This window comes from Pongo abelii, chromosome 13 (assembly GCF_028885655.2).
Source record: "Pongo abelii isolate AG06213 chromosome 13, NHGRI_mPonAbe1-v2.0_pri, whole genome shotgun sequence".
NCBI classification, from domain to species: domain Eukaryota; kingdom Metazoa; phylum Chordata; class Mammalia; order Primates; family Hominidae; genus Pongo; species Pongo abelii.
This window is the reverse complement of record NC_071998.2, coordinates 20,050,715-20,078,114: the sequence shown is the minus strand read 5'-3', so window position 1 is coordinate 20,078,114 and position 27,400 is coordinate 20,050,715. Positions and strand designations below refer to the sequence as shown.

General features: G+C 42.7%; 1 protein-coding gene across 2 annotated transcripts; it reads left to right on the top strand.

Annotated features, from left to right (window-relative positions):
• The first annotated feature begins 1,023 nt into the window (after positions 1-1,023).
• Positions 1,024-26,128, top strand: TRMT10B (tRNA methyltransferase 10B). 2 transcript variants are annotated; one of them, XM_024251850.3, is made up of 9 exons: positions 1,024-1,120; positions 9,061-9,275; positions 9,739-9,847; positions 10,776-10,900; positions 15,228-15,380; positions 17,081-17,159; positions 17,810-17,877; positions 23,429-23,552; positions 24,754-25,830. In XM_024251850.3, the coding sequence occupies exons 2-9, from the start codon at positions 9,090-9,092 to the stop codon at positions 24,858-24,860; spliced, it is 951 nt and encodes a 316-aa protein (XP_024107618.3). In that variant the 5' UTR covers positions 1,024-1,120; positions 9,061-9,089; the 3' UTR covers positions 24,861-25,830. The 2 variants fall into 2 exon arrangements, with proteins under 2 accessions (XP_024107618.3, XP_009242528.3); XM_009244253.4 differs by lacking the exons at positions 9,739-9,847; positions 10,776-10,900 and having other exon boundaries at positions 24,754-26,128.
• The last annotated feature ends 1,272 nt before the right edge of the window (positions 26,129-27,400 follow it).

Here is a 27,400-nt window from a genome sequence, read left to right as displayed (position 1 = left end):
TGGAGAACTTTTGTGTCCAGCTCAGGGATTGTAAACGCACCAATCAGCACCCTGTCAAAACGGACCAATCAACTCTCTGTAAAACAGACCAATCAGCAGGATGTGGGTGGGGCCAGATAGGCGAATAAAAACAGACTGCCCCAGCAAGCAGCGGCAACCTGTTGGGGTTTGCTTTCTAGGTCATGGAAGCTTTGTTCTTTGGCTCTTTGCAATGACTCTTGCTGCTGTTCACGCTTTGGGTGCATACTGTATTTGTGAGCTATCACACTCATCGCGAAGATCTGCAGCTTTTTTCCTGAGGCCGGTGCGACCATGAACCCACCGGGAGCCAACAAACAATTCCACGCGTGCCGTCTTACAGAGCTGTAACACTCACCGCGGAGGTCTGTAGCTTCACTCCTGAAGTTAGTGAGACCACGAACCTACCAGAAGGAAGAAACTCCAGACACGCCGTCTTTAAGAATTGTGACGGTCCGCGGCTTCATTCTTGAAGTCAGTGAGACCAAGAACCCACCACTTCCTGACACAATGTGATATCAGGTTGGAATTCGACATCTTAGTTCTACAAAGGTTCTGTTGTGTCAGTCCCCGTTGGGCCTAAACTCCGAAAGCAATGGGATATGATATCAGTGCATGTCCAACCGCCGCGCCCCGGCTCTCCCCGCTCCACTCCCGCTTCCCGTGATGGCCATAACTAGTTTTTAAGGTTTCTTTAGAATTCCTTTGGCGGAGAGGGAGGTACATTCAGTCGGGTGCCGGGCTTAGAATTTTTTTGCTTCACACACCCCAGTTTCGCAATGTCCAGCCCTTGACAACCAACAGAGCACCTGCAGGAGCCCTGTGAAGTTGGTAAAGGGTTGGGGTTGTAATAGCTGTCCAGCAGATGGGGAGACCGGGGCTCAGAGAAGGTGGGCAACCACCACAGCAGGACGCAGTTCCCTACCTCCAGGGCTGGGAGTAGAAGCTGCAGCCTCCGCTCCGGCCCGGCCCCACCAGCAGCGTGCAGGTGAGAAACTACAATTTCCAGGATGCCATTCGCAGCGGGGTTAGGAAGCGGAAGCGAGACCGGAGGCGGAATCCGATGCGCGCCGCCTCCGCTGCGTGGGGGTGAGGGGATCAGGTACGCCGTCCGCTGGTTAAGGGGGCTGGCTGGGGGCTGCGGGGTCCGTCCTGGGACGACCGCCTCCCTCGCGGGTGGGGCGGACTTTGAGAAAGTAGCGTTTAGCAGTCATGTGGCCTGTGGTACTCCACCTTCCTGGTGCCTTCCCTTCCTGCTTCCACTCGCACGCTCAGCCTGTGGGCCGGGAGGGACCCGCAGGCGGGGTGCTCTCGGGCTGAATTCGATGTGCCATCACTTAGCGGCAGTGTAGGTGCCCATCAGGTGGGACTTGGGCTAGCAAAGGTCTGAGGCCTCTGCCAACCTAGGGTGGGGGTGCGGAGTGGAGGATTTATGAACTCAGCAGGTATTTATTGAGCATCTAAGCAAACAACACTTGCCTACATTGAAGGGATGGAGGAGGTTCCGACAAGAAGTAAAATAGGTTATGTTGGATAGTAATCTGAATGAGGGGAGGAAGGTAGTCTGTGACTGTCTTAGGGAAGAGCATTGAGAGTAAAGAGAACGGCGAATGCAAAGGCCCTTGAAGGGTATGTTTGAGGAACAGTAAATAGACCACGGAGTGCAGAGGAAACGAGAAGGTAGACCTTAATGCTCTGCATAGGTCATTGTATGGATTTGGGCTATTTACTGTCAGTGAAATGGAGAGTACTGCAAGGTTCTAAGCAGAAGAGCGGTGATTATTCAAACACTTAGGATGCTAACAGGGCTTGGTACTAAGTGTGTACAGGTGAATTCTTCCAATTCTTCCCTGGGTTTATAATCTAGTGGGGAAACAGGTAGACAGCTGTCATGCAAGGCTGGGTCAAATAATTGGAGCCCCATGAAAGCAGAACGAATGTCATCCCCAAGTCCCCAGGATGTACTATTATGTCAGGTGCTTAGTAACTTTGTTGAACGAAAGTAATGAATAGTCCCAATATTCAGCATCGGACCCATAATGGAGGCTCAGAAAAGATGTTGAATAAAGAAATGAAAAATAAATGAAATCTCACTTCTTGATACTGTTACAATGGCAATTAAGTTTCAACCTGAATGTGAGAGGGGGACAAACATTCAAACCAGAGCAGCACTCAAATTCATACAGATAGGAAATACAAAGGTGCTGCCAGGATTGGGGAATGGAGAGTTATATAAAGGTCACAGGGCCGGGTGTGGTGGCTCACACCTGTAATCCCAGCACTTTGGGAGGCCCAGACAGGTGGGTCATGAGGTCAGGAGATCGAGACCCATCCTGGCTAACATGGTGAAACTCCGTCTCTACTAAAAATACAAAAAAATTTAGCCAGGCATGGTGGCCGGCGCCTGTAGTCCCAGCTACTCGGGAGGCTAAGGCAGAGCTTGCAGTGAGTCGAGATCGCACCACTGCACTCCAGCCTGGGCGACAGAGTAAGACTCCGTCTTTTTTAAAAAAAAAAAAAAAAAAAAAAAAAAGTTAGTTTCACTTTACGAAGATAAACAAGCTCTGGAGATGGACAGTGGTGATGGTGGCAAACAATGTGGATGCCCTTAGGTGTGTTTTTAACTGCACGTTTAAAATGGTTAAAATGGTAGTTCCTATGTCCCCCCCCAAAAAAATGCTAAATCTGGGCATAGGTAATGTCCCACACAGATTGAGCAGATCTCTGCTTCTGTGATGTCCAACTTCACCTTTGCTTTCTGAGGAACCCTAGGTGGCAATCACCTAATCAGTATTTATTGAGCTTCCATTCTGTGCCAGGCCTTATGTCAGTCAACAGAGATACAAAGATACAAAAGAGGTGGGCCCCGCCTTCAGGAGTGTTAGCTTGTTCTATTACTCTTCTGGTGGTGGTTGGAGTTGTTTTTATTTGATTTTCAAGATTATTGCATCCCAAGTTCCTGGTTTAAGAAACATTCTCAGGGACTGTAGATATTTGGAGAAGCATGAGGTAAAAGGAGGGGAAAAGAAAGGAAGGGAGTGGGGTGGTGGTGGTAAACTTCAGTTCAATTAAACAAAAAATAAACACTGCTGTTTTCAAGGTTCTATACTGTGAACTCTTCAGTGTTTAGGTAAATGTAGGTATAAGCCCTCCTACAAAGGAATTCAGTTTGATAGAGAAAATACCAGCACAGACTTTCCAATTTTTGAAAACAGTGGAAGTCTGTAGCTCCTAGGATCTCCTATCCTAGATCTCTTTTCTCCTCTTTAGCCAGACTTCCTCCAAAGAGATCTCTAGATCCATTGCCTCCCAGTCATTCCCCAACAGGCCCCGGCATACAGTAGGAGCTCGGTGGAATGTTTATTAACTAATGAATAGTCAACACAGGTAAAAATACAAAATGCTATGAAGTTTAAAGGAGGAAGAGAACACATGACTATTAACTAGCATTTATTTAACAAATTGGTGTTGGTTTTCTCACCCTAATACAATGAAGTTGTCAGTTAAAGATTAGTTTATCTTAATGTTTTCATTTGTTGTTTTCTGAATGCCTATATGCAGGAAACTGCAGATGACTCTGATGGTATAACAAAGTCTGTTCATTCATCTAAAAGAATGTCATAACAGGGGTCTAGATATTTTTTGTTAAAAAATATATGGGCTGGGTGCGGTGGCTCACTCCTGTAATCCCAGCACTTTGGGAGGCTGAGGTGGGTGGATCACTTGGGTCAGGAGTTTGAGACCAGCCTGGCCAACTTGGCGAAACCTGATCTCTACTAAAAATACGAAAAAATTAGCGTGGTGTGGTGGTGCGTGCCTGTAGACCCAGCTACTCAGGAGGCTGAGGCATGAGAATCGCTTGAACCTGGGTGGTGGAGGTTGCAATGAGTGGAGATCATGCCACTGCACTCCAGCCTGGGTGACAGAGCAAGACTCTTATCTCAAAAAAAAAAAAAAAAAAAAAACAAACCATATATGTATATGTGTATGTGTGTGTGTGTGTGTATATATATATACATACACACACATATATACACACACACACATATACACACACACACATACATATACAGGTGTGAGGTGGCTCACATCTCTACCCAGTGACTGAGAAGCTGAGGTAGGAGGATGGCCTGAGGCCAGGAGTTCGATACTGGCCTGGGCAACATAGCAAGACCTATCTCTTAACTTTTTTTTTTTTTTTATGTGTAATCAACTTCACTGTTCATTCATGTGGAGTGCTTCTGAAATGTTTAAGAATAGCTTGGATTTTTTGTTTTGTTTTTGAAACAGGGTTTGCTGTGTCACCCAGGTTGAAGTGCAATGGCACAATCATAGCCCCACTGGAGACTTGATCTCCTGGGTTCAAGCGATCTTCTGGCTTCAGCTGTCCAAGTAGCTGGGACTACAGGTGTGCATCATCATGCTCATCTAATTTTTTGTGGAGGTGGGGTCTCACTTTGTTCCCCAGGCTGGTCTTGAATCCCTAGACTCAATTGATCCTTCCTCCTCAGCCTCCCAAAGTGCTGCAATTACAGGCATGAGCTTCTGTGCCCAGCCAGCTTGGTATTTTCCTCATTTCTCTGGAGATACACATTATGAAATTTTATGCATGCCACTAATTCTTTGTGATAGTCTGTATGTAAATACATTTAAAAATTTGTACTGGATTTTAAAGGATTTCTAAGCAGAAATAAACTTTAGCCTAGGCAGACAAATGGACACAAATTTCAAATCTATAATTTTGAAAATCTAGAAGGTAATTTACTTGGTCATCTTCAGGAATATGTCTGGTGGTCACATGTTCACATAAGTAATGAATAACCAAAACTGCTCAGAAGATTTACCTTCTAATAACAACTGTAAGAACAACACTGAAGGGGTTTTGAATAGTAGTTAACAACAGCAAGTATTTCATGAGTACTTGTTTTATATCAGTAAGTGAAAGGTATCTAATTCTTGCAACAATCCTGTGAGGTCGTTTTATCCCATTTCGTGGAGAGACTCTATGGCAGAGACTTAAATCCTCTAGCTATTGTCCCATTACTCACAAGTGGCAAGCTAGGAAGTGTGTCTGAATTCTAAGAATGCTATTTTCCCACTTAAACCTATTTAAGTGTGTCTAAACTGAAAACAAAGTTTGGCCCAATTTTGAGCATTTGATGGAGTACAAGAGAAAAGGCAATATGAACTCAACACTAGAAATGTTTCCCAAACACAGGAGTCAAAATGGAAAAGAAAACATAATTCTAGGACACTAGCCATCTCTACAGTGAATGATACTTATGGAGTTATAATAATATAAATGCAGTTTACAGCCAGGTGCAGTGGCTCACACTTGTAATCCCACCACTTTGGGAGGCTGAGGCAGGCGGATTGCTTGAGCCCAGGAATTCCAGACCAGCTTGGATAACATGGTGAAACCCTGTCTCCACTAAAAATACAAAAATCAGTTGGGCATGGTGGTGTGCACCTGTAGTCCCAGCTACTCATGAGGCTGAGGTGGGAGAATCACCCGAGCATGGGAGGTCAAGGCTGCAGTGAGCTGTGATTGCACCACTGCACCCCAGCCTGGGCAACAGAGTGAGACCCTGTCTCAAAAAATAATAGTTTACAAATTTGGTTTACACATTTTAGAAAATACCATGGGGATAGACAAAGCACTTAATTGTTTTGTCAGGGCAAAATGTAAAACCTACCTTGACCATATAAAATTAAAGGCTCAGTTGGAAAATTAAAGGGGGAACAGAGATAGAAATATAAGGGTGTTTATGTTCACAGCCTAAAGATATTGGGGAGTCAGAAATACTATAACCTGAACAAGAAATAGAAGTTTTAAAGTATTCTTAAAAGTAATAGACTCCTGGTAATTGTCATGACAGAAGGAGTGGGTATTGGACTTACCTTCCTACAATAAACTATAAAACTGGACAAAGGATATGAAGAAGTTGTTTTCAGGTATTGGGCAGTAGTCAGGACAAGACTGTAATCCTTGAGGGAAAAGAAACACACAAGCTAAGCCCCACAGTCACCCTGGCTTTCTACCTGAGGGTGCATAGTGACACGGAGCCCATACAGAGTACGTCTTTGTCACTGGGTGGAGGAAACAGTTGAGTTTAGGGCTGCTGAGATGGCTGGATACAGCAGGGAGGGAGTGGTGTAGCAAACATGTGTCCATAAAAACACATCTATGAAAATGTTCATAGCAGATTTATTCCCCAAGCTGGAAAAAATCTCAAATGCCCATCAACAGAATAAATTGTGATATATTCATACAATGGAATGCTACTCAGCAATAAAAAAGCAACTACTGATACATGCAGCAACATGTATAAGTCTCAAATATTTTGAGGGGAAAAAAAGTGCTAAAGAGTACATACTGTTTGCATCTATTTGTATGAAGTTGTGTAATAGATACAGCTAATCCATGGTTATAGCAAACAGAACAGTGGTTGCCTTTGGCAAGTTGTGGGAATGGGATGAAGACTGATTTGGAAAGTGGAGAAGAAAGTTAAACTTTCTGGGGGGTGAGGCTGGGTGTGGTGGCTCACGCCTGTAATCCTACCACTTTGGGAGGCCAAGGCGGGTGAATCACTTGAGGTCAGGAGTTCGAGACCAGCCTGGTCAACATGATGAAATTCATTTCTACTAAAAATACAAAAATTAGCTGGGCATGGTGGTGTGTGCCTGTAGTCCCAGCAACTTAAGAGGCTGAGGCGGGAGAATTGCTTGAACCCAGGAGGCGGAGGTTCCAGTGAGCCAAGATTATGCCACTGCATTCCAGCCTAGGCAACAGAGTGAGACTTCATCTCAAAAACAAAAACTTTCTGCAGTGATGGAAATGTTCCATATCTTGACAGGATTGTCAGTAACACAGGCCCTATACATTTGTTAAAACTCATTGAGTTAGTATATTTTACCACATAAATTCATTAAACTGTACCCTTAAAATGTTTGCCAAAAAAATGTAAAGATCAAGGTAACTTGATCTCAAATTTCAAAATCAAGGTAACTTGATCTCAAATTTCAAAATCAAGGTAACTAATGAAGAATTAAAAATAATAGGCCAGGTGCGGTGGCTCACACATGTAATCCCAGCACTTTGGGACGCCAAGGTGGGCAGATCACCTGAGGTCAGGAATTCAAGACCAGCCTAGCTAACATGGTGAAACCCCGTCTCTGCTAAAAATACAAAAATTAGCTGGGCCTGGTGGCTGGCGCCTATAATCCCACTGCTGGGGAGGCTGAAGCAGGAGAATTGCTTGAACCTGGGAGGTGGAGGTTGCAGTGAGCTGAGATTCCAACACTGCACTCCAGCCTGGGTGACAGTGTGAGACTCCATCTCAAAATAAGTAATTTAAATAGGGGTTGGGTGGGTGCGATGGCTCACGCCTGTAATTCCAACACTTTGGGAGGCCGAGGTGGGAGCCCAGGAGTTGGAGACTAGCCTGGGCAACATAGGGAGACCCCTATCTCTACAGAAAATTTAAAAATTAGCGAAGCATGGTGATACATGCCTGTAGTCCTAGCTACATGGGAGGCTGAGGCGGGAGGATTGCTTGAGCAGGTTGAGGCTGTAGTGAACCATGATTGTGCCACTGCACTCAAGCTTGGGTAACAGTGAGACCCTGTCTCAAAAATAGTAATAATATGGACTGATTTAAGCGATTTGAATTCTTATGTTTCATAGGGAGTCAGTACATTCAAAGCTTATGAATCATGAAATAATGATGTAAGCACATGATTTCAGTTTAAGGAGTTAATTACCAAAAGAACGAAAAACTGGTTAACAAGGGTTGCCACTAGAGGTGGAAGGGATAGGAGTGTGGATTGTTACTTTTCATTATAAATAGGTTTTTTTTTTTAACCATATACATGAATCATACTACATAGACTTAACAGTTTTTAAGATACATTTTTCATAAAAGTGGTTGTGTGACTACACCCAGAGGACCAGCCATAGGTAATGGTCACATCATTCGTGTTCTATGACACTTGACCATTGACTAAAGCATTTCTGACTCATATCGTTCTCAGATTTTGAACTCCACGTTGAAATTATGACATCATTTGTTAAGTGTTCTGTAAGAGTGCTTGTCTGTAGTTTTCAACCTCAGCATTTCTGAGGGATATTAAACATTTTCAGTGGTGACTGTGGCTTTCTACTGCAGTGGTACTCAACTGAGTTGGAGGCAATACATAGTTTAAAAAAAAGTCTGATACATACCAACAACATAAAAGAATTCTTGGTTTCGTGTCACTCTACTATATATTTTGGTTCATTCTCCCAGGATGTTCTAGTATAGTACCTTACTTATAGTAGGTATTCAATAAATATTTGCTAAAGGAACGATTTTGAAAATAAACTGGTTGAAACATAATGGGGGAGGTGAAGTGGCTTTTGCAATCTGTCTTACCCTCAAATCATATAATGCATTTTAAAGTACACAATAAATAACTTGGTTATCTGTGTCACTGCAGCAATGGATAATCATTGATTGCTTGGAGATGTCAGGTGTTGTGCGTGTCCTCTAAGAAGTGTATCTGGGGTCAGGTGCAGTGGCTCATCCCTGTAATCCCCACACTTTAGGGGGCCGAGATGGGTAGATCACTTGAGGTCAGGAGTCCAAGACCAGCCTGGCCAACATGGTGAAACCCCATCTCTACTAAAAATACAAAAATTAGCCGGGCTTGGTGGCAGATGCCTGTAATCCCAGCTACTCAGGAGGCTGAGGCAGAAGAATCACTGGAATTCAGGAGGCAGAGATTGCAGTGAGCCGAGATCACACCATTGCACTCCAGCCTGAGTAACAAGAGCAAAACTCTGTCTCAAACACACACAAAAAACTTCTTACTACTGAACTGTTTCTCTGCTGAATCATTTATCTGGAAGACACATGCTTTTCTCAGTCCAGTAAATCTGGTTCAGTATTTTACACACTTCTGATCTTTCAGTAACACAATAACACTTTGTCATTTGGATGTAGGGAGATACCTATGTTAGTGAAATAATGTAATAGCTCACATAATTGTGCCTTTTTCCAGTGTGGTTGAAAGGACAGAGGACTAAGTCCATGGACTGGAAATTGGAAGGGAGTACTCAGAAAGTAGAGTCACCTGTGCTGCAGGAGCAAGAAAGCATCCTAGAGGAGACAGGTGAAGATGGACTTCCTGAAGCCTTCCAGCTTCTGCAGATCGATGCGGAAGGCGAGTGCCAGGAGGGAGAGATCCTGGCCACAGGCAGTACGGCATGGTGCTCGGTGAGTGCGTGAATTGCCTGGCCATAGGCCTTGAATGATGGAATGTCTCAAGACACCCCTGTTTTAAAGATGGATACTGGTAGTGAAAAGAGAGATGGAATGAGTTTTGTGTATTCTGAGTGATGAATTTTCTGCTAACTGGTTTAAAGTTTTAGTTTCATTTGAGTCATAGGAAAAGTAAAGTTCAAAAGGAATTTTTGATATACCTCTGAAGGGTCAGGAAATCTAAACTCCAGGCCCTGTCACTAATGAATTTTCTGTGACCTTGACCAGGTCATGTCTCTTTCTCTGGGGCTCTGTTTTCTCTAAACACGATCCAGTCTAGGTTTGTTTTTAAGAGTAATTCCTTTTTCTCTCCAAACTTTATATATAAATGAGAAAAAAGCAAATGTTTCTAATGTTCATTTTCCTTTTTTGGTGCTTATGAAGTTCTCAAACAATTTTGTTTTCTGGATAATATAAGAAAAATGTCCAGAGAAAACAGAGACACTGGGAAAAGATAGTTGCAGCAAAGAAGAGCAAAAGAAAGCAAGAAAAAGAACGAAGAAAAGCCAATCGTGCAGAAAATCCAGGTGACAATAAATGAGACTGTTGGTATAATCATATTTATTTTTTAGCACACATGTCTGCATGTCCCAGTGAGAGTAGGAATTTTGTATAAGTAAAAAGCATCTGGGATGTGGGACCCACTGTCCTATTTTCTTGGAAATCAAAACATCAAAGAAAGCAAAATTTGTAGCTGGGCGCAGTGGCTCACACCTGTAATCCCAGCACTTTGGGAGGCCGAGGTGGGCGGATTTGCGAGGTCAGGAGATCGAGACCGTCCTGGCTAACACGGTGAAACCCCATCTCTACTAAATAATAAAAAAAAAAAACCGGGTATGGTGGCACGCACATGTAGTCCCAGCTATTTGGGAGACTGAGGCAGGAGAATCGCAAACCTGGGGGGTTAGAGGTTGCAATGAGCCGAGATTGAGCCACTGCACTCCAGAGCCTGGGTGACAAAGTGAGACTCCGTCTCAAAAAAAAGCAAAATTTAAGGCTGCTTTTCAAATATAAGCTATCTAACTAACATGTGTTTATAAGCTCAGAATAGAAGGAGTGATACCAGCAACAGCTAATATTTATTCAGTATTCTGTGTTAGGTTCAGTTCTAAGAATTTTACATGGAATACCTCAATAGAGAGGAGCTGTTACTATCATTCCCATTTTGTAGGTGAAGAGACTGAGGCTTAGAGAAATTAAGTAACATAATTATGCCCAAGATAATTTAGCTAATCAATGAACGTACTGAACTTGGATTTAAACCCTGCTGTGTGCTCCAGAGCCCATATTCCTCACCACTCTATGTGTAAATCTTCTAATGAACGAATACCTTACACCAGTATCAAGTTTCTCTTTATATGCAAAATAAATACTCACCTGGCTAAGAAGATTTGTTTCTTATATAATATTCCTCTGGTTTTCCACTTTTCTTTCTTTCTGATATTTCTGCTTTAGGCATTTGCCCCCAGCACAGCAAACGTTTCCTGAGAGCTCTAACCAAAGACAAACTTTTGGAAGCCAAACACTCAGGACCAAGACTGTGTATCGATTTGAGTATGACCCACCACATGTCAAAGAAGGTAGAACATCCACTAAGCCTGGAATTCCTGCTCGCATGAGGGAGGCCCAGAAGGGTACAGCTTTCATGAAGAATATGGCCAACTCCAGCTTCTGGGATTCCTTAGTAAACTAGTAAAGTGTTTGATTTTCTATACTGGGTTACTAAGTTCCAGGGTGGCTGTTGTAACGAACCTAGAAGAGAATATATATAGTTTGGTTTAGTTTGCAAATTTTTACCTTGTCTTCTGTTTTAAGCCCAACATCTTTGCCTCTCTGTTCATGATATCCTCAGTCTGGATGGAACCTTTCAGGTTCAGTTTTCCAGACACTAAATCTTTGGGAAGAGGAATATTTGCCTGGGAGCATGTTGCGGGAAGATTACCTGGTGGAAGAACTTTTTGCAATGTGTGTGTTTTTTGTTTTTGTTTTTTTGAGATGGAGTCTTGCTTTTGTCACCTAGGCTGGAGTACAGTGGCACAATCTCAGCTCACTGCAACCTCTGCTTCCTGGGTTCAAGCGATTCTTCTGCCTTAGCCTTCTGAGCAGCTGGGATTACAGGCGCCCGCCACCACACCCGACTAATTTTTTTTTTTTTTTTTTTTTTTGAGACAGAGTCTCACTCTTGCCGGGGCTGGAGTGCAGTGGCGCAATCTTGGCTCACTGCAAGCTCCGCCTCCCGGGTTCACGCCATTCTTGTGCCTCAGCCTCCCATGTAGCTGGGACTACAGGCTCCTGCCACCATGCCCAGCTAAGGTTTTGTATTTTTAGTAGAGATGGGGTTTCACCATGTTAGCCAGGATGGTCTCGATCTCCTGACCTTGTGACCTACCGCGCCTGGCACGCCCGGCTAATTTTTTTGTATTTTTAGTAGAGACGGGGTTTTGCCATGTTGGCCAGGCTGGTCTCAAACTCCTGACCTCAGGTGATCCACCTGCCTCGGCCTCCCAAAGTGCTGCAATTACAGACGTGAGCTACCGTGCCCAGCCTCAATGTATGTGTTTTAACTGATGCTCATTCACCCCATTGATGAGAGACGGATTCCCACACCTAGAGTTCTGGGAATGGCAGAATGCATGACACCTGACACTGGACAGATGAGATTCACAGCAGTTCATGAGTCTCATATACTTACAGCCCAGGAGAGGAAGATTCTGTATACCATACAGGGCCACGTGGGGATTGTAATCAAGAACAGAATTAACAGCAAGGGGCTGTGTGAAGTGGGCTTTGTAGTATCCAGGAGTTGAGGTGCCCCCTGGTTACTATAGGAGGATGTGATTGGCTTGTTTGGAAAATTCCATGGGCTGGCAGGGAACCAAAACTCCTTAGGGATAAACAGAGACTATGCCTTGGACCCTTGATAAAAAGGATTTTTTTATTTATTATTTTTTAGGGTACATGTGCACAACGTGCAGGTTTGTTACATATGTATATGTTCGTCATGTTGGTGCTGCACCCATTAACTCGTCATTTAGCATTAGGTATATCTCCTAATGCTATCCTTCCCCCCACCCCCCACCCCACAACAGTCCCTGGTGTGTGATGTTCCCCTTCCTGTGTCCATGTGTTCCCATTGTTCAATTCCCACCTATGAGTGAGAACATACGGTGTTTGGTTTTTTGTCCTTGCGATAGTTTGCTGAGAATGATAGTTTCCAGCTTCATCCATGTCCCTACAAAGGACATGAACTCATCATTTTTTATGGCTGCATAGTATTCCATGGTATATATGTGCCACATTTTCTTAATCCAGTCTATCATTGTTGGACATTTGGGTTGGTTCCAAGTCTTTGCTATTGTGAATAGTGCCGCAATAAACATACGTGTGCATGTGTGTTTATAGCAGCATGATTTATAATCCTTTGGTTATATACCCAGTAATGGGATGGCTGGGTCAAATGGTATTTCTGGTTCTAGATCCCTGAGGAATTGCCACGTCAACTTCCACAATGGTTGAACTAGTTTCCAGTCCCACCAACAGCGTAAAAATGTTCCTATTTCTCCACATCCTCTCCAGCACCTGTTGTTTCCTGACTTTTTAAATGATCATCATTCTAACTGGTGTGAAATGGTATCTCATTGTGGTTTTGATTTGCATTTCTCTGATGGCCAGTGATGATGAGCATTTTTTCATGTGTTTTTTGGCTGCATAAATGTCTTCTTTTGAGAAGTGTCTGTTCATATCCTTTGCCCACTTTTTGATGGGGTTGATTTTTTCTTGTAAATTTGAGTTCATTGTAGATTCTGGTTATTAGCCCTTTGTCAGATGAGTAGATTGCAAAAATTTTCTCCCATTCTATAGGTTGCCTGTTCACTCTGATGGTGGTTTCTTTTGCTGTGCAGAAGCTCTTTAGTTTAATTAGATCCCATTTGTCAATTTTGGCTTTCGTTGCCATTGCTTTTGGTGTTTTAGACATGAAGTCCTTGCCCATGCCTATGTCCTGAATGGTATTGCCTAGGTTTTCTTCTAGGGTTTTTATGGTTTTAGGTCTAACATTTAAGTCTTCAATCCATCTTGAATTAATTTTTGTATAAGGTCTAAGGAAGGGATCCAGTTTCAGCTTTCTACATATGGCTAGCCAGTTTTCCCAGCACCATTTATTAAATAGGGAATCCTTTCCCCATTTCTTGTTTTTGTCAGGTTTGTCAAAGATCAGATAGTTGTAGATATATGCAGCATTATTTCTGAGGGCTCTGTTCTGTTCCATTGGTCTGTATCTGTTTTGGTACCAGTACCATGCTGTTTTGGATACTGTAGCCTTGTAGTATAGTTTGAAGTCAGGTAGCATGATGTCTCCAGCTTTGTTCTTTTGGCTTAGGATTGACTTGGCAACGTGGGCTCTGTTTTGGTTCCATATGAACTTTAGTTTTTTCCAATTCTGTGAAGAAAGTCATTGGTAGCTTGATGGGGATGGCACTGAATCTATAAATTACCTTGGGTAGTATGGCCATTTTCATGATATTGATTCTTCCTACCCATGAGCATGGAATGTTCTTCCATTTGTTTGTATCCTCTTTTATTTCATTGAGCAGTGGTTTGTAGTTCTCCTTGAAGAGGTCCTTCACATCCCTTGTAAGTTGGGTTCCTAGGTATTTTATTCTCTTTGAAGCAATTGTGAATGAGAGTTCACTCATGATTTGGCTGTTTGTCTGTTATTGGTGTATAAGAATGCTTGTGATTTTTGTACATGGATTTTGTATAAAAAGAATTTTTTTTTTAAAGCTAGGAGACCTTATATACGGGAGCAGAGTTGGGAGTGGAGCTTACTATTAGGCTATTTGAAGTATTCCCAGTTTTGACAGACGTCAAGGCAGTGCATAATACTGGGCCTTAATTTTAGGCCTTATATCGCAGTATGTAAATTGTAAACTCTTTTCAGACATCTGTTGTATGTGCTAGTGTTTGCATATTTTTCAGATAAGTTAAGAAAACTGCAGATCTGAGGTTACTACCTGAAACTTCTAACTCTAGTCCTCTGAAAATGTTAACCAAGAATTCCCTACCATTAGGCTGGGCACAGTGGCGCCTGCCTATAATCCCAGCATCTTGGGAGGCCGAGGCAAGAGGATCACTTGAAGGCCAGGAGTTTGACTAGCCTAGGCAATATAGGAAGACCCTGCCTCTAAAAAATTAAAAATTAACCAGATACGGTGGCCTGTGCCTGTAGTCCCAGCTACTCAGGAGGCTGAGGTAGGAGGATCACTTGACCCCAGGAATTCTAGGCTGTAGTGAGCTATGATTGTACCACTGCACTCCAGCCTGGGTAACAGAGCCAGACCCTGTCTCCAAAAAAAAAAAAAAAAAAAAAATCCATATTGTTGAATTAAGATAGCAGATTAAATCAAACCCAGAGGCTTTTTCTCCTACCCAACAAATCAAGCCAAATTGTGAAATTGCTTTTATATAAGAGCATTGTCTGTGATTCAGGGTAAAAAGTTAAAACTTCCAACCCTATTGCATCTCCTGAAGTTAGGAAGAAGGTACCAAATTTATTTGATGTTCTATAAACATTTCTGTATATTAATGAAACCTCTTTAATAACTTAAATAGTATTACATAAGATTTTAGATAAAAGCTAAAATAAGAATTTCATATATTAAACATTTAACAGCAGGGCCAGCAGGAGGGCAAATTCTGTTTTATACTACCTCACTGTTTCCGGACTCGTATCATTATCTTTTGTCTGTAAGGTGTGATGCCATAAGGTATAATACACGCACACATGTACTCCTAGTACATGGGGTTTTCTGGAGTAGCGTTCAGTGAACTTATTGTAGCCATTTCTTGATAGCTAATTTAGAGTGAGTTGGCATGTTTTTGCCCTGAGTTGTTCTTATTTCTTTGAAGGAATTAAGTAGACTGGCTGGACAGATTAGAAGGTTGTATGGTTCAAACAAAAAAGCTGACAGGCCATTTTGGATCTGCCTCACTGGATTCACAACAGACAGTCCCCTTTATGAAGAGTGTGTGAGGATGAATGATGGATTTTCTAGTTACTTGGTAAGTCTCTTTTTACATATTATTTGAATTGTCATCTGAAAAGTTATTGTGGGTAATAGTAATTTTTTTTTACTTTTTCATATATATGTTACATTTTCAGTATTGAAGTCTAAAAAAATTCAGAACCTCTCATAAGTTCTTACATTTAAAATTTTTTCTCATCCTCCTACTGCATTAGCAAAGTACTGTTACCAGTGTCTAGGACTGTATTTTGTATCCTGTATATTTTATGCTAGACTGTATACTCCAGGAATATTTTTGGGAAATGCCATGACTCCTTTCTTGTTCTCATTAATGGTGAATTGGGAAACATGAGTTTTGGGAGAAGAGAGGGAATCCTTTATGAAGTAATGCAAATTTAAGATAAGTTTTAGGGAGTACTAAGGTACTTTTCACCTCTCTCTAGGATCTCATACATTTAGTGATACATATACATGCAAGAATCCAGATGAGTTTCTCAAATGTCACTGAAAATGCCCAGTGTGTTTGCATTGTGTAGCTGAGACTGAGCAGTTGTGGCCTTCCCCAGGAAGGTCCATAGAAGTGATGAATGTGAAGGGTGCATTGCGTGGGGCTGCACAGCCAGCTGTTTTGCTGTGACTGTCTTCACAGTCTCTCTGTAGTGCAGCTAGTTCCAGTTTTCTTCTGTGTAGTTGTTTTAATGATTCTTTTACATAAGCCAAACAGTCCTTTTTACAGGTCCACATAGTTCCCTTACTTTCCTGTCTTCATGCCTTTCTTAGTCCCTCAGCTTTGAGTTCTTCTCCTTTTGTCAATATTAATCTATTTTGAGGCTGGGCACGGTGGCTTATGCCTGTAATCCTAGCACTTTGGGAGGCCGAGGCAGGTGGATTGTTTGAGCTCAGGAGTTCAAGGACTAGCCTAGGCAATATGGTGAAACCCCATCTCTACTAAAAATACAAACATTAGCTGGGTGCAGTGGTGCATGCCTGTAGTCCCAGCTACTCAGGAGGCTGAGGCAGGAGGATCACTTGAGTTTGAGAGGCAGAGGTTGCAGTGAGCCTAGATTATGCCACAGCACTCCAGCCTGGGTGACAGAGCCAGACCCTGTCTTTAAAAAAAAAAAAAAAATCTCCTTTCAGAAACCCAGTTCCAGCATTTCCTTCCCCAGAAGGTCATCCTGATGTTACTCACTCATCTGTAGTCCTGGAGCATGCTCCCCGTACCTCTGTCAGAACCCCATATCGCTGTCTCATTTCATAGGTTTGAATGTCTGTGTCTACTTTCCCTCCTAACTAGGTACTTTCTGAGAAGCTCTCAAGCTGTCACACATGCAGTTCCTTGATAAACCTAGAGCCGTGCCTGATAGAAACCTGAAGCCCAGTAACCTAGTCATTGAATTTTGAGCTTTTTTTTTTTTTTTTTTTTTTTTTAAAGACAGGCTGGAGTGCAGTGGCATGATCTTGGCTCTCTGCAACCTCTGCCTCCTGGGCTCAAGCCATCCTCCCACCTCACTCCTAAGTATTATAGCTGGGACTACAGGCACATGCCACCACGCCTGGCTAATTTTTTTGTATTTTTAGTAGAGACTGGGTTTCACCATGTTGCCCAGGCTGGTCTCGAACTTGGGAGCTCAAGTGATCCTTCCACCTTAGCCTCCCAAAGTGCTGGGATTACAGATGTGAGCCACTCCACCCAGCCGTGAGCTGTTTTAACATTAGACTGTTTGCATTTTCCAGTTAGACATAACAGAAGAAGACTGCTTTAGTTTATTTCCTCTGGAAACCCTTGTGTACCTGACTCCTGACTCAGAACACGGTATGTAGTTGAATGCATGGATTCGTATAGCCCATTGTTCCTGTGTTTCATTATTCCCCGTGGCAGAATTTATTAAAGCCGCTCAAGAAGGACACCCCTCCCCTCAAAAAAAAGTAATGCACATGAGCTGTGCTCCTCTTAGTGGCAGGGGCCCCGCTGGATGCTTTGATGTGTCTTAACATGGCTCACAGCTGCACAGACTTAGGGTTTCCATCCTCATCTGGGCCTTGTGTAGTGCCTGCCAGTCTTTCCCAGTGTCCTTGGTCTGCTACCCAACTAGCCCTTCTTGGATCAATGTTAGATCTATTTTTTCCTAGAAAATCATTCATTTCACATACTTTTCAAATGTATTGGTATTCAGTTGATCATAGTATTCTCATCTAATTATTTCACATTCTCCTGCGGTTTTAATTGAGTTTCCTTTCTGAATCTAAATGTTGATTTGGGTCTGCTACCCTTTTTCGTGATTAGCTATGCCAAGTTTGTTTTATTGGCCATTTTAGAAAATTAGCTTTTGGTTTTATTGAGCAAGTTTCTTTTTGTTTTCTACTGAATTTCTACTTTTATTGTTAATAATTCTTTCATTTTGCTTTCTTTGGATTTAGAAATTATAAAACATTTGATCTCATTGACCTTCATTTTTTCATTAGCTCTTGAAGATGTTGATCTAAACAAAGTTTACATCCTCGGTGGGCTTGTGGATGAAAGCATTCAGAAGGTAAGTATACATTTCAGCCCCAACATCTGTGTTTTAAAAAGCAGTGCTTGCTTTTAGAGGCATGTGCCCTGTCATAATCTCATCTAGAGGGTCTAAGAACTTCAGGGAACAGGAAGAAAGAGCCATCCCCACCAGGTTGGCCCTCTGGCCGGTGAAGTTCCCTCTGTCCTCATGAGCAATGTCAGCGAAATCAGGAGTCAGGAACTTGACTGGGCACTGTTTGGTAATTACATAGCCATTGTTGAGTTTCTCCCTTCAGTTCTGCAAGGATAACTCTGATATTGACCAAGTGTAAGCATCAACTCAACATTCTTACTAGCTGTTTGTTCTTTGAGGGAGTAGTTTGCTCTTTCTAAGGCTGATCTCTGCTGAAACAGTCTTAGCCCAAAACCTCAAACTCCTAGGATTATCCAGATTTTTTTTACTGGAGTTTTAGAGGAATAATTGGGGTGTCACTGGAATTTTGAAATGTTATATAGCTATTTAAGATAATTGTTAATATTTACTAATATATTACATAGATAAGTTTAATAAAAGTTAAAGATTAACATATAAATATAAAAGAGTAGAGTGAAAAATAAGTCTTTCCTACCTTTGTCTCCCAATTCCCCTCCTCTGAGGCAACTGATGTCAAGTTTTCTTATGTATCCTTCTTGAGACATTATATGATCACAAAGTATGTGTTTGGGTATATTTTACATATAGGCAGATGTGTTCTATGTTCCTGTATGTATATTTAACACAGATGATAGGCTAATTTAATTGAATTTATTTAAAAAATATTAGTGTTCCATGACTCCATAGTGATCATCTAAAATATGAGCAGGGGCTATTTACAGAAGAATGCCAGCTAATAAGGAATGCATAATAGAATTAGAAAATCATCATTTTGTCACTCCTAATACAATTGTTGACTCAATTGAAAGAGAGGTTGTGGAGGAACCGGCTATTTACATGGTCTCAAAGTATCACCCTACAGATAACAAAGGCAAAGATTTACCATTATAGTAAAGCATTCTGGTGGTCACCATCTTATCCAAACTTGATCAAACTTAGTATCACCCATACAGGTACAATCTCTGCCTCCTGAGGTGTAGTATTCTTGACAGAAAATGTTTTTTTTTTTTTCTTTTGAAGCAGGGCCTTGCTCTGTTGATGCAACCTTGATCTCCTGGGCTCAAGCAATCCTCCCACCACCTCAGCCTTCTGAGTAGCTAGGACTACAGGCCCATGCCACCATACCTAGCTAGTTTTTAATTTTATTTTTTTTTGAGACATGTTCTCACTCTGTTGCCCAGGCTGGAGTGCAGTGGTGTGATCATGGCTCACTGCAGCTGCAATCTCATGGGCTCATTCGAACCGCCCGCCTCAGCCTCCTGGGTAGCTGAGACTACAGGTGTGTGCCACCATGCCCAGCTAATTTTTATATTTTTTTGTAGAGACAGGGTCTCACCATGTTTCCCAGGCTGGTCTTGAACTCCTGGACTCAAGCAATCTACTCACCTCAGCCTCCCAAAGTGCTGGGATTACAGGCATGAGTCACTGTGCCTGGCCTAGTTTTTAAATTTTTTTTTAATAGAGACAGGCTCTCACTTTGTTGCCCAGACTAGTCTCAAACTTCTGGACTCTAGCAATCCTCCTGCCTCAGCCTCCGAAATTGCTGGGATTACAGGTGTGAACCACTGTGCCCAGCCTCATTTTTAAAATTTTTTGTAGAGACAGGGTCTCACTGTGTCCAGCCTCGAATTCTTGGACTCAAGCAATCCTCCTACCTCAGCCTCCCAGAGTGCTGGGATTATAGGCGTGAGCCCTCTCATCTGGCCCAGAAAATGTTTAAGCTAAATTTAATTGTGAGGAAACAGACAAATCAGAATGTGGGACATTCTGCAAAACAACTGGACTGGACTTAACTGAGGCAGGAGGCTGTTATAGATTAAGAGGTTCGTCCAGGCACAGTGGCTCATGTCTGTAATCCCAGCACTTAGGGAGGCCAAGGCAGGAGGATCACTTGAGGCCAGGAGTTTGAGACCAGCCTGGGCAACACATTGAGAACCTATCTCTACAAAACAATTAGGAAAAGAAAAAAAGGTTAAAAAACCATAATAGCCAAATGTAGTATGTGAGCCTTGTTTGAATTCTATATTGAGAGGAACGCTTTATAAAAGACAGTTTGGGGAAAGTTGAGGAGATTTTAATGTAGATCGTGTATTAAGTGAAATTAAAGTTTCTTTGAAGTGAAAATGGTATTGTGGTAAGGTAGGAGAATGTCATTGTTCTTAGATGCATGCTTAAGTATTTAGTGAAGAAGTATTGTGATGTCTGTAGCTTACTTTGAAATGGTTTGGCAAATTATTTTTTATTGAGACAAGGTCTTGTTCTGTCATCCAGGCTGAGTGAGGTGGTGCGATCATAGCTCGCTGCAGCCTTGGACTTCTGGTCTCAAGCAATCCTTGCGCCTCAGCCTCCTGAGTACATAGGACTATAGGCACATGCTTCCATGGCCAGCTAATTTTTTTTTTTCTGTATTTTTGTTAGAGATGAAGTCTCTTGATGTTGCTCAGGCTGGTCTTGAACTCCAGGCCTCAAGCAATCCTTCTACCTCAGGCTCCCAAAACACTAGGATTACAGGCATGAACCACCTTGTCCAGCCCAAAATATGTATTTATATACAGAGAGAGAAAAAGCAAAATATTAACAACTGGTGAGTCTAGATTACAGGAATGAATATTGATTGTATTATTGTTTTGAACTTTTCTTAGGTTTAAAATATTTCAAAGTAAAAAGTTAGGGCTGGGCGTGGTGGCTCACACCTATAATCCCAGCCCTTTGGGAGGCCAAGTCAGGCAGATCACAAGGTCAAGAGATCGATACCATCCTGGCTAACATGGTGAAACCCTGTCTCTACTAAAAAAATAAGAATTAGCTGGGTGTGGTGGCGTGTGCCTGTAGTCCCAGCTACTCAGGAGGCTGAGGCAGGAGAATCTCTTGAACCAGGGAGGCGGAGGTTGCAGTGAGCCGAAATCACACCACTGTAGTCCAGCCTGGTGACAGAGCGAGACTCTGTCTCACACACACACACACACAAAGTCTGGAGGGCTGGAGGACTACTTCAACCCAGGAGTTAGAGGCTGCAGAGAACTGTGGTCATACCACTGCACTCCAGCCTGGGTGATGCAACACAGTGAGAACCTGTCTCTAAAAAATAATAATAATTAAAAGTTTATTAGTCTTACCTGCAGCAGGGTGACAGCCTGTCACCCCCCCACCCCCCCAAGACAGGGCCTTGCTCTGCTGCCCAGGCTGGAGGGCAGTGGCACAATCACAGCTCACTCCAGCCTCAACCTCCCAGGCTCAACTGATCCCCCTATCTCAGCTTCCCAAGTAGCTGGGACCACAGGTGAGCGCTACCACGCCCAGCTAATTTTTTGTTGAGTTGGGGTTTCACCATATGGCCCATGCTGGTGTCGAACTCCTGGGCTGAAGTTACCCACCTGCCTCAACCTCCCAAAGTGCTGAGATTGCAGGCATGAGCCATGGTGCCTGGCCAACAGTCCCTTTTTCGAGGCAGTTAAGTTCAGAGGGTCAGTGAGCAGTGCATGACTTACAGATGTGCAGTTTTAACATATTATCTGTCCACCAACATTTAAACTGAAAAATAACTGGAAGATTTGTGAGATGTTTAGAACTTTTTGGTTGTTATTGGAGCTTGGCTTCTTCACAGAAATAAGCTAAGAACAACATTTCTTCAAGGAGAGTCATTTTATTATGAATCATTGTGCAAAGAACATAAACTAAATTGTAAGCTCTTCTAGGGCAACACCCAAATATCCTACTAATCTTCAAAGTGATTATAAAGGAATAAGATTTTTTATAAAACAAACGTATCATATAGCTTATATATGCAAAGGAGTTTTATCCTTTCAAATAAGTCCTTGTATCGCTTAAAACATTTTTGGAAGTTCTATCTAAAATTTTGTTTCATGTGAGTGAGAGGCAGGTGTCAGCACCGAAAAAGGTACTAGGTCCACTTCACACTATTCCACCTGGTTAGACCATACTCATGATGGCCAGTCAGTTATGGGACTGTAAACAAAATGATACTGACTAGCTTAGAACAAGTTCAGAAGAACTTGTCCTGAATGATGAAGGGACTTGAAACTAACTCATAGTCAAAGAAGAGTTGACAGAACTGAGGCTACAATCTGGAGACCAGAGGATTCCTAGGGGGCATGATCACTGCCTTCAAGTTTCTGAATGGCCGTCTTTTGGAAGGGCCATCTTACTTGCATGGTCTGGCCTTGGGGGAATAGACCGAGGATGAATGAGTGGAAGTCTCAGAGAAAACAGAGAATTTTGCTCAAGATCAAGAAGAATTTCCTATCAGCTGGTACTATCAAAGTTGGAGTGGGTTGTCCCAGGATGCATGAACTCCCTGTCACAAGAGCTGTCCATTGAGTGGCCACATGGCCTCTTGGAGAAGTCATAGAGAACAGACAAACAATGAATGGGTGGTTAGAGTGATATAGTTAACACTATTGAGACCCCTTCCAAGCCTTGGCATGTTAATTATCCTAGTAATCTGAACCTTTCTCTTTAATCCCGAAGTCTTAGGTAGAAAATCTTTCCTGGGCTTCTTACAAGGCAGCAAATGTAATTTGACTGAGTCATGACTCAGTCTGAGGGACTTCATGACTGAGGAACATCTTATAAAGGGACATCAGTTTCTGTACTCCAATACTAAATGGCCTCAAGTTGATGGACTTCTTGTGACTCCTTTTTGCAGTTTTCAGAGCCCTTCCTTTTATTTTTATTTTTGAGACAAGGTCTCCTCTGTCACCCAGGCTGGAGTGCAGTGGTGCCGTCACAGCTCATTGCAGCCTTGATATATGTCCCAGGCTCAAGTGATCATCCAACTTCAGCCTCCAGAGTAGCTGGGACTACAGGCACACACCAGCACACCCTGTTAATTTTTTTTTGTTATTTGTAGAGACAGGGTCTCCCTATGTTGCTCAGGCTGGTCTTGAACTCCTGGGATCAAGCAGTCCTCTGGCCTTGGCCTCAAAGTGTTGTGTGAGGCACTTCACCTGGCCCCTTTCTTTTAATTGGGCTCTCTCTTCTCACACCTTAATGCCACTTGTTGCAGTGGTGCAGTTGTCTTGAATCTTGTCTACCTTTTCCTCTAATTTGATGCTGCCTTTTTGTAATGAGCTGGAAGTTCCAGATATCCAGAATTGGGTCTTACTGAGTTAGGGCTCAGAATGTGCTCTGATTGATTAGACTGCTTGGGCCTTCTGATGCCTACTGTAGCTGCAGATGTGCCTCTTTTGCTTATTTCCCTCTTGGTTCTAAGTGGTAGTGAGTGAAGGACTGTGGATAAGTGACCCCCCAAAAAGTAAGATATTGTCACATAAGCTCTTGAGACAGTTAACTCATTATTTGCAGTTTCTTCCATTCCACAATAGGCTACTTATTTTTAATGCTGTATGTATTACATTGAGAATATACTCATGTATAATTTTTATAAGAAAAATATTTAACTGTATATTTACAGAAGGTGACATTTCAAAAGGCCCGGGAATACTCTGTCAAGACCGCACGCTTGCCAATCCAGGAATACATGGTCAGAAACCAGAATGGGAAAAACTATCATTCAGAGATACTGGCCATCAATCAAGGTACGTCTTACACGGCCCCCATCCAGGGTGTGTGAGTTCTGGTGCTGCTGCTTTGCACTGTGTTTAAGTGGCCTTTGAGTCAGTCTCCTCTGTGACTAATGTGTGCGGACTTTATTGCATGTACGTCATGACATGTATTCTGGCCACTAAGAGGCATTTTTGTTTTCTTTGTCACCAACTATGTTAAAGATAGTTGAAATTGTCCCCTTGGCCAGGCACGGTGGCTCACGCCTGTAATCCTGTAATCCACTTTGGGAGGCCGAGGTGGGGCGGATCACCTGAGGTTAGGAGTTTGAAACCAGCCTGGCCAACATGGTGAAACCCCATCTCTACTAAAATACAAAAATCAGTCAGGCGTGGGTGGTGCACGCCTGTAATCCCAGTTACTCCAGAGGCTGAGGCATGGGAACTGCTTGAATCTAGGAGGTGGAGGTTGCAGTGAGCCAAGATCACACCACTGCACTCCAGCCTGGGTGACAGAGTGATACTCTGTCTCAAAAACAAAAAAAAAAAGCTGGGCACAGTGGCTCACACCTGTAATCCCAGCACTTTGGGAGGCTGAGGTGGGCAGATCACCTGAGGTCGGGAGGTCGAGACCAGCCTGACCAACATGGAGAAACCCCGTCTCCACTAAAAATACAAAAATTAGCAGGGCATGGTGGCGGGCGCCTGTAATCCCAGCTTATCTGGAGGCTGAGGCAAGAGAATTACTTGGACCTGGGAGGCGCAGGTTGCGGTGAGCTGAGATCGGGCCATTGCACTCCAGCCTGAGCAACAAGAGTGCAACTCTGCCTCAAAAAAAATAAAATAAAATAAAAAATAAAAAAATGTCCCCTTCATCTAGAATGCCCAGCTTTTAACCTCTCACTGACCACTGAATTCCTGTTTGATCTTCAGGGTTCAGTTCAGGAGCATCTTGGCCCTTCCCCATCCCAGGCCATGGCAGAGCCCTTCTGTGTTCCCATTTTACTGTGTTCCTTTCTGTTGCACCCTATCCATTCATAGGCCTGTATCTTTCAGGGTAGGCTGAGGTCCTTGAGAGCAAGCAGAGTCTGTGTCCTTGCCTCTCTCCCCCCAAGACCTTAGTACCACATATGGTGCAGAATAGGTTTGTTGAATGAAATATTATAGAACATCCTTTTCATTTACTCGTTCTTTTTTTCCTCTGTGGTCACTGTGTTTTCTGTTTACTCTCTAACAGTGTTTGATATCCTGTCCACTTACTTAGAGGCTCACAACTGGCCTGAAGCATTGAAGAAAGGAGTTTCTTCAGGAAAAGGCTATATTCTTCGGAACTCAGTGGAATGATGGGCCTAAGATTGCAGCTGCGTGGCCAGGTGCTCACGCCGTAATGCCAACACTTTGGCAGACCAAAGTGGGCAGATCACCTGAGGTCAGGAGTTCGCGACCAGCCTGGCCAACATGGTGAAACCCTTCTCTACTGAAAATACAAAAATCAGCCAGGTGTGGTGGCGTGCACCTGTAGTCCCAGCTACTTGAGAGGCTAAGGCAGGAGAATCACTTGAACTCGGGAGGGTGAAGGCTGCAGTGAACTGAGATTTCACTAGTGCACTCCAGCCTGGGTGACAGCAAGACTCCATCTCAAAAAAAAAAAAAAAAAACAGCTGCAGGCGTGAGGTGCTTAGAGGCATCTTGACCCAAAGAGCAGGGCAGAGGGTGGCAGTGGCACATAGGCACGTGTCTTTGCATGACATCTTCTCAGAGCTTCACAATAAGCTAATGTCAGGGACCACATTTAATGCTTTTTAATCTCCCATAGTGCCTGGCTCACAGGAAGTGCTCAGATATGTTAAGTAATAAAAAGTTAACATGGTGGATGCAGTGGCTCACGCCTGTAATCCCAGCACTTTGGGAGGCTGCGGTGAGTGGATCACAAGGTCAGGAGTTCCAGACCAGCCTGGCTAATATGGTGAAACCCCGTCTCTACTAAAAATACAAAAATTAGCTGGGCATAGTGGCGTGTGCCTGTAGTCTCAGCTACTCGGGAGGCTGAGGCAGGAGAATCGCTTGAACCCAGGCAGCAGAGGTTGCAGTGAGCCAAGATCGTGCCACTGTACTCTAGCCTGGGCGACAGAGCAAGACTCTTGTCTCAAGGAGAAAAAAAAAAATTATGTAACAAGGAATTAGCCTCAAAACCACATGGCTTTGGATGTGCTAATTCAACTTTTGTACATCTATTTGTGAGAGACCTCTTAAAATTGTTTAAATGGTTATATCAAGAGTTTAATATTCACTAAACTGGCATCATAAAATTGTATGACTTTCTCCAGCCTTGTCTGATCATGCTCGTCGTTGCCCAGCTTGGTAATAAACTTCGCAGGATCCAGCCTGTTCTGACCTATCCCTACTGAGTCCCCATAGCATTATGTTCCCTCCTGTGGCTCTTACCCTGTTGTCCCTTGCAGAGTATGGGCATGGAGGGCTTCTCTTCCTAATCCTTCCTAATGTAGGATCCTAACAGGACAAATCTGTGTACTTATCTTTCTATCCTCCCTGAGCCTGGTACTAACTAGATTCTTCATATGTATTTGTAACAGATTAAATTGTAAAGCAAACACAGTATTGATAAAAGTCTGTCTTGAAAATAGCTAGAAAGTGTTAGACACATGAACAGATTAGACAACCTACTTATTACACAAATCTCATGTTCCTTATGTTCCAGTTGGACATATTTGCTTCAGTTACTCTGACGGTTTGGGTTAACTTGCTAGTTAAGCAGCTAGCAAATTCGGGAAATGTATTCAGTATCTCAAAAGAACCAATAGATTACTTCTCTGCTCTGTCCCCTCCCCTTCACAATTTAATTCCTAAGGAACTGTGTTCACCTAATAAATTATATCAGTGCCTTTCTATTTGAAAACTGGCTAGACAGTTCATCATAAAAGAGATGGGACCAACCTAAGTACCCATCAACCAATGAATGGATAAAGTGTGGTATATGTATCCCATGGAATATTACTCAGCCATAAAAAATAACAATGTCTTTTGCAGCAACTTGGATAGCATTGGAAGCTGCTATTCTTAGTGAAGTAACTCAGGAATGGAAAACCAAATACCAAATGTTCCCACTTTTAAGTGGGAGCTAAGCTACAGGTAAGCACACAGAGTGGTATAACAGACACTGGAGACCCAGAACGGGGAAGGGGAAGAATAAAAAACTACATACTGGGCACAGTATATAGTACTCACGTGACTGGTACACCAAAATCTCAGACTTCACCTCTATACAATTCATCCATGTAATCCAAAACCACTTGTACCCCTAAAAGCTATTGAACTAAAAACTGTCCAGTCCTTAGAAAACATCATTAGAAACACACAAAGCTCCTTGATCTTTATCAATCAACAAACAATGAGTTCTATAATCTCTTTGATCCAAAAAGGACTTTCTATGGATAGGCTTCAGGGGATCTGTATCTCACGTATTCTCAGAGGTCTAGAAACCAAGGATCACTGATGCGGATCACCTGGCACACTCTTTACCTCTAAAGGTTTTGGTTAATATACTAAATAGCATAGAAGAGTTTTCTATGCTTAGCTCCTAGGAAATGATTTTAGCAAAAGAAGACTTGGCCAGATTCAGATTCAGAAATCCTCATAGTGTTATTTATATAATGATAAAACTATATCAAAAATATCCTGTAACATGAAATATGACTAAAGTTGTGAAATGTACCATGCTGTTTGAAGTAGACAAAAGCATATTACAAAGTAGCATATAAGCTATAATCTCAATTTGATGAACACAGAGAATGTAGGCCAAGTTAAATTCTGTGCCTCAGTTTCAATTAGGATAAGTGTCTTCTGCAGTTAGTAAGAATAAAGGA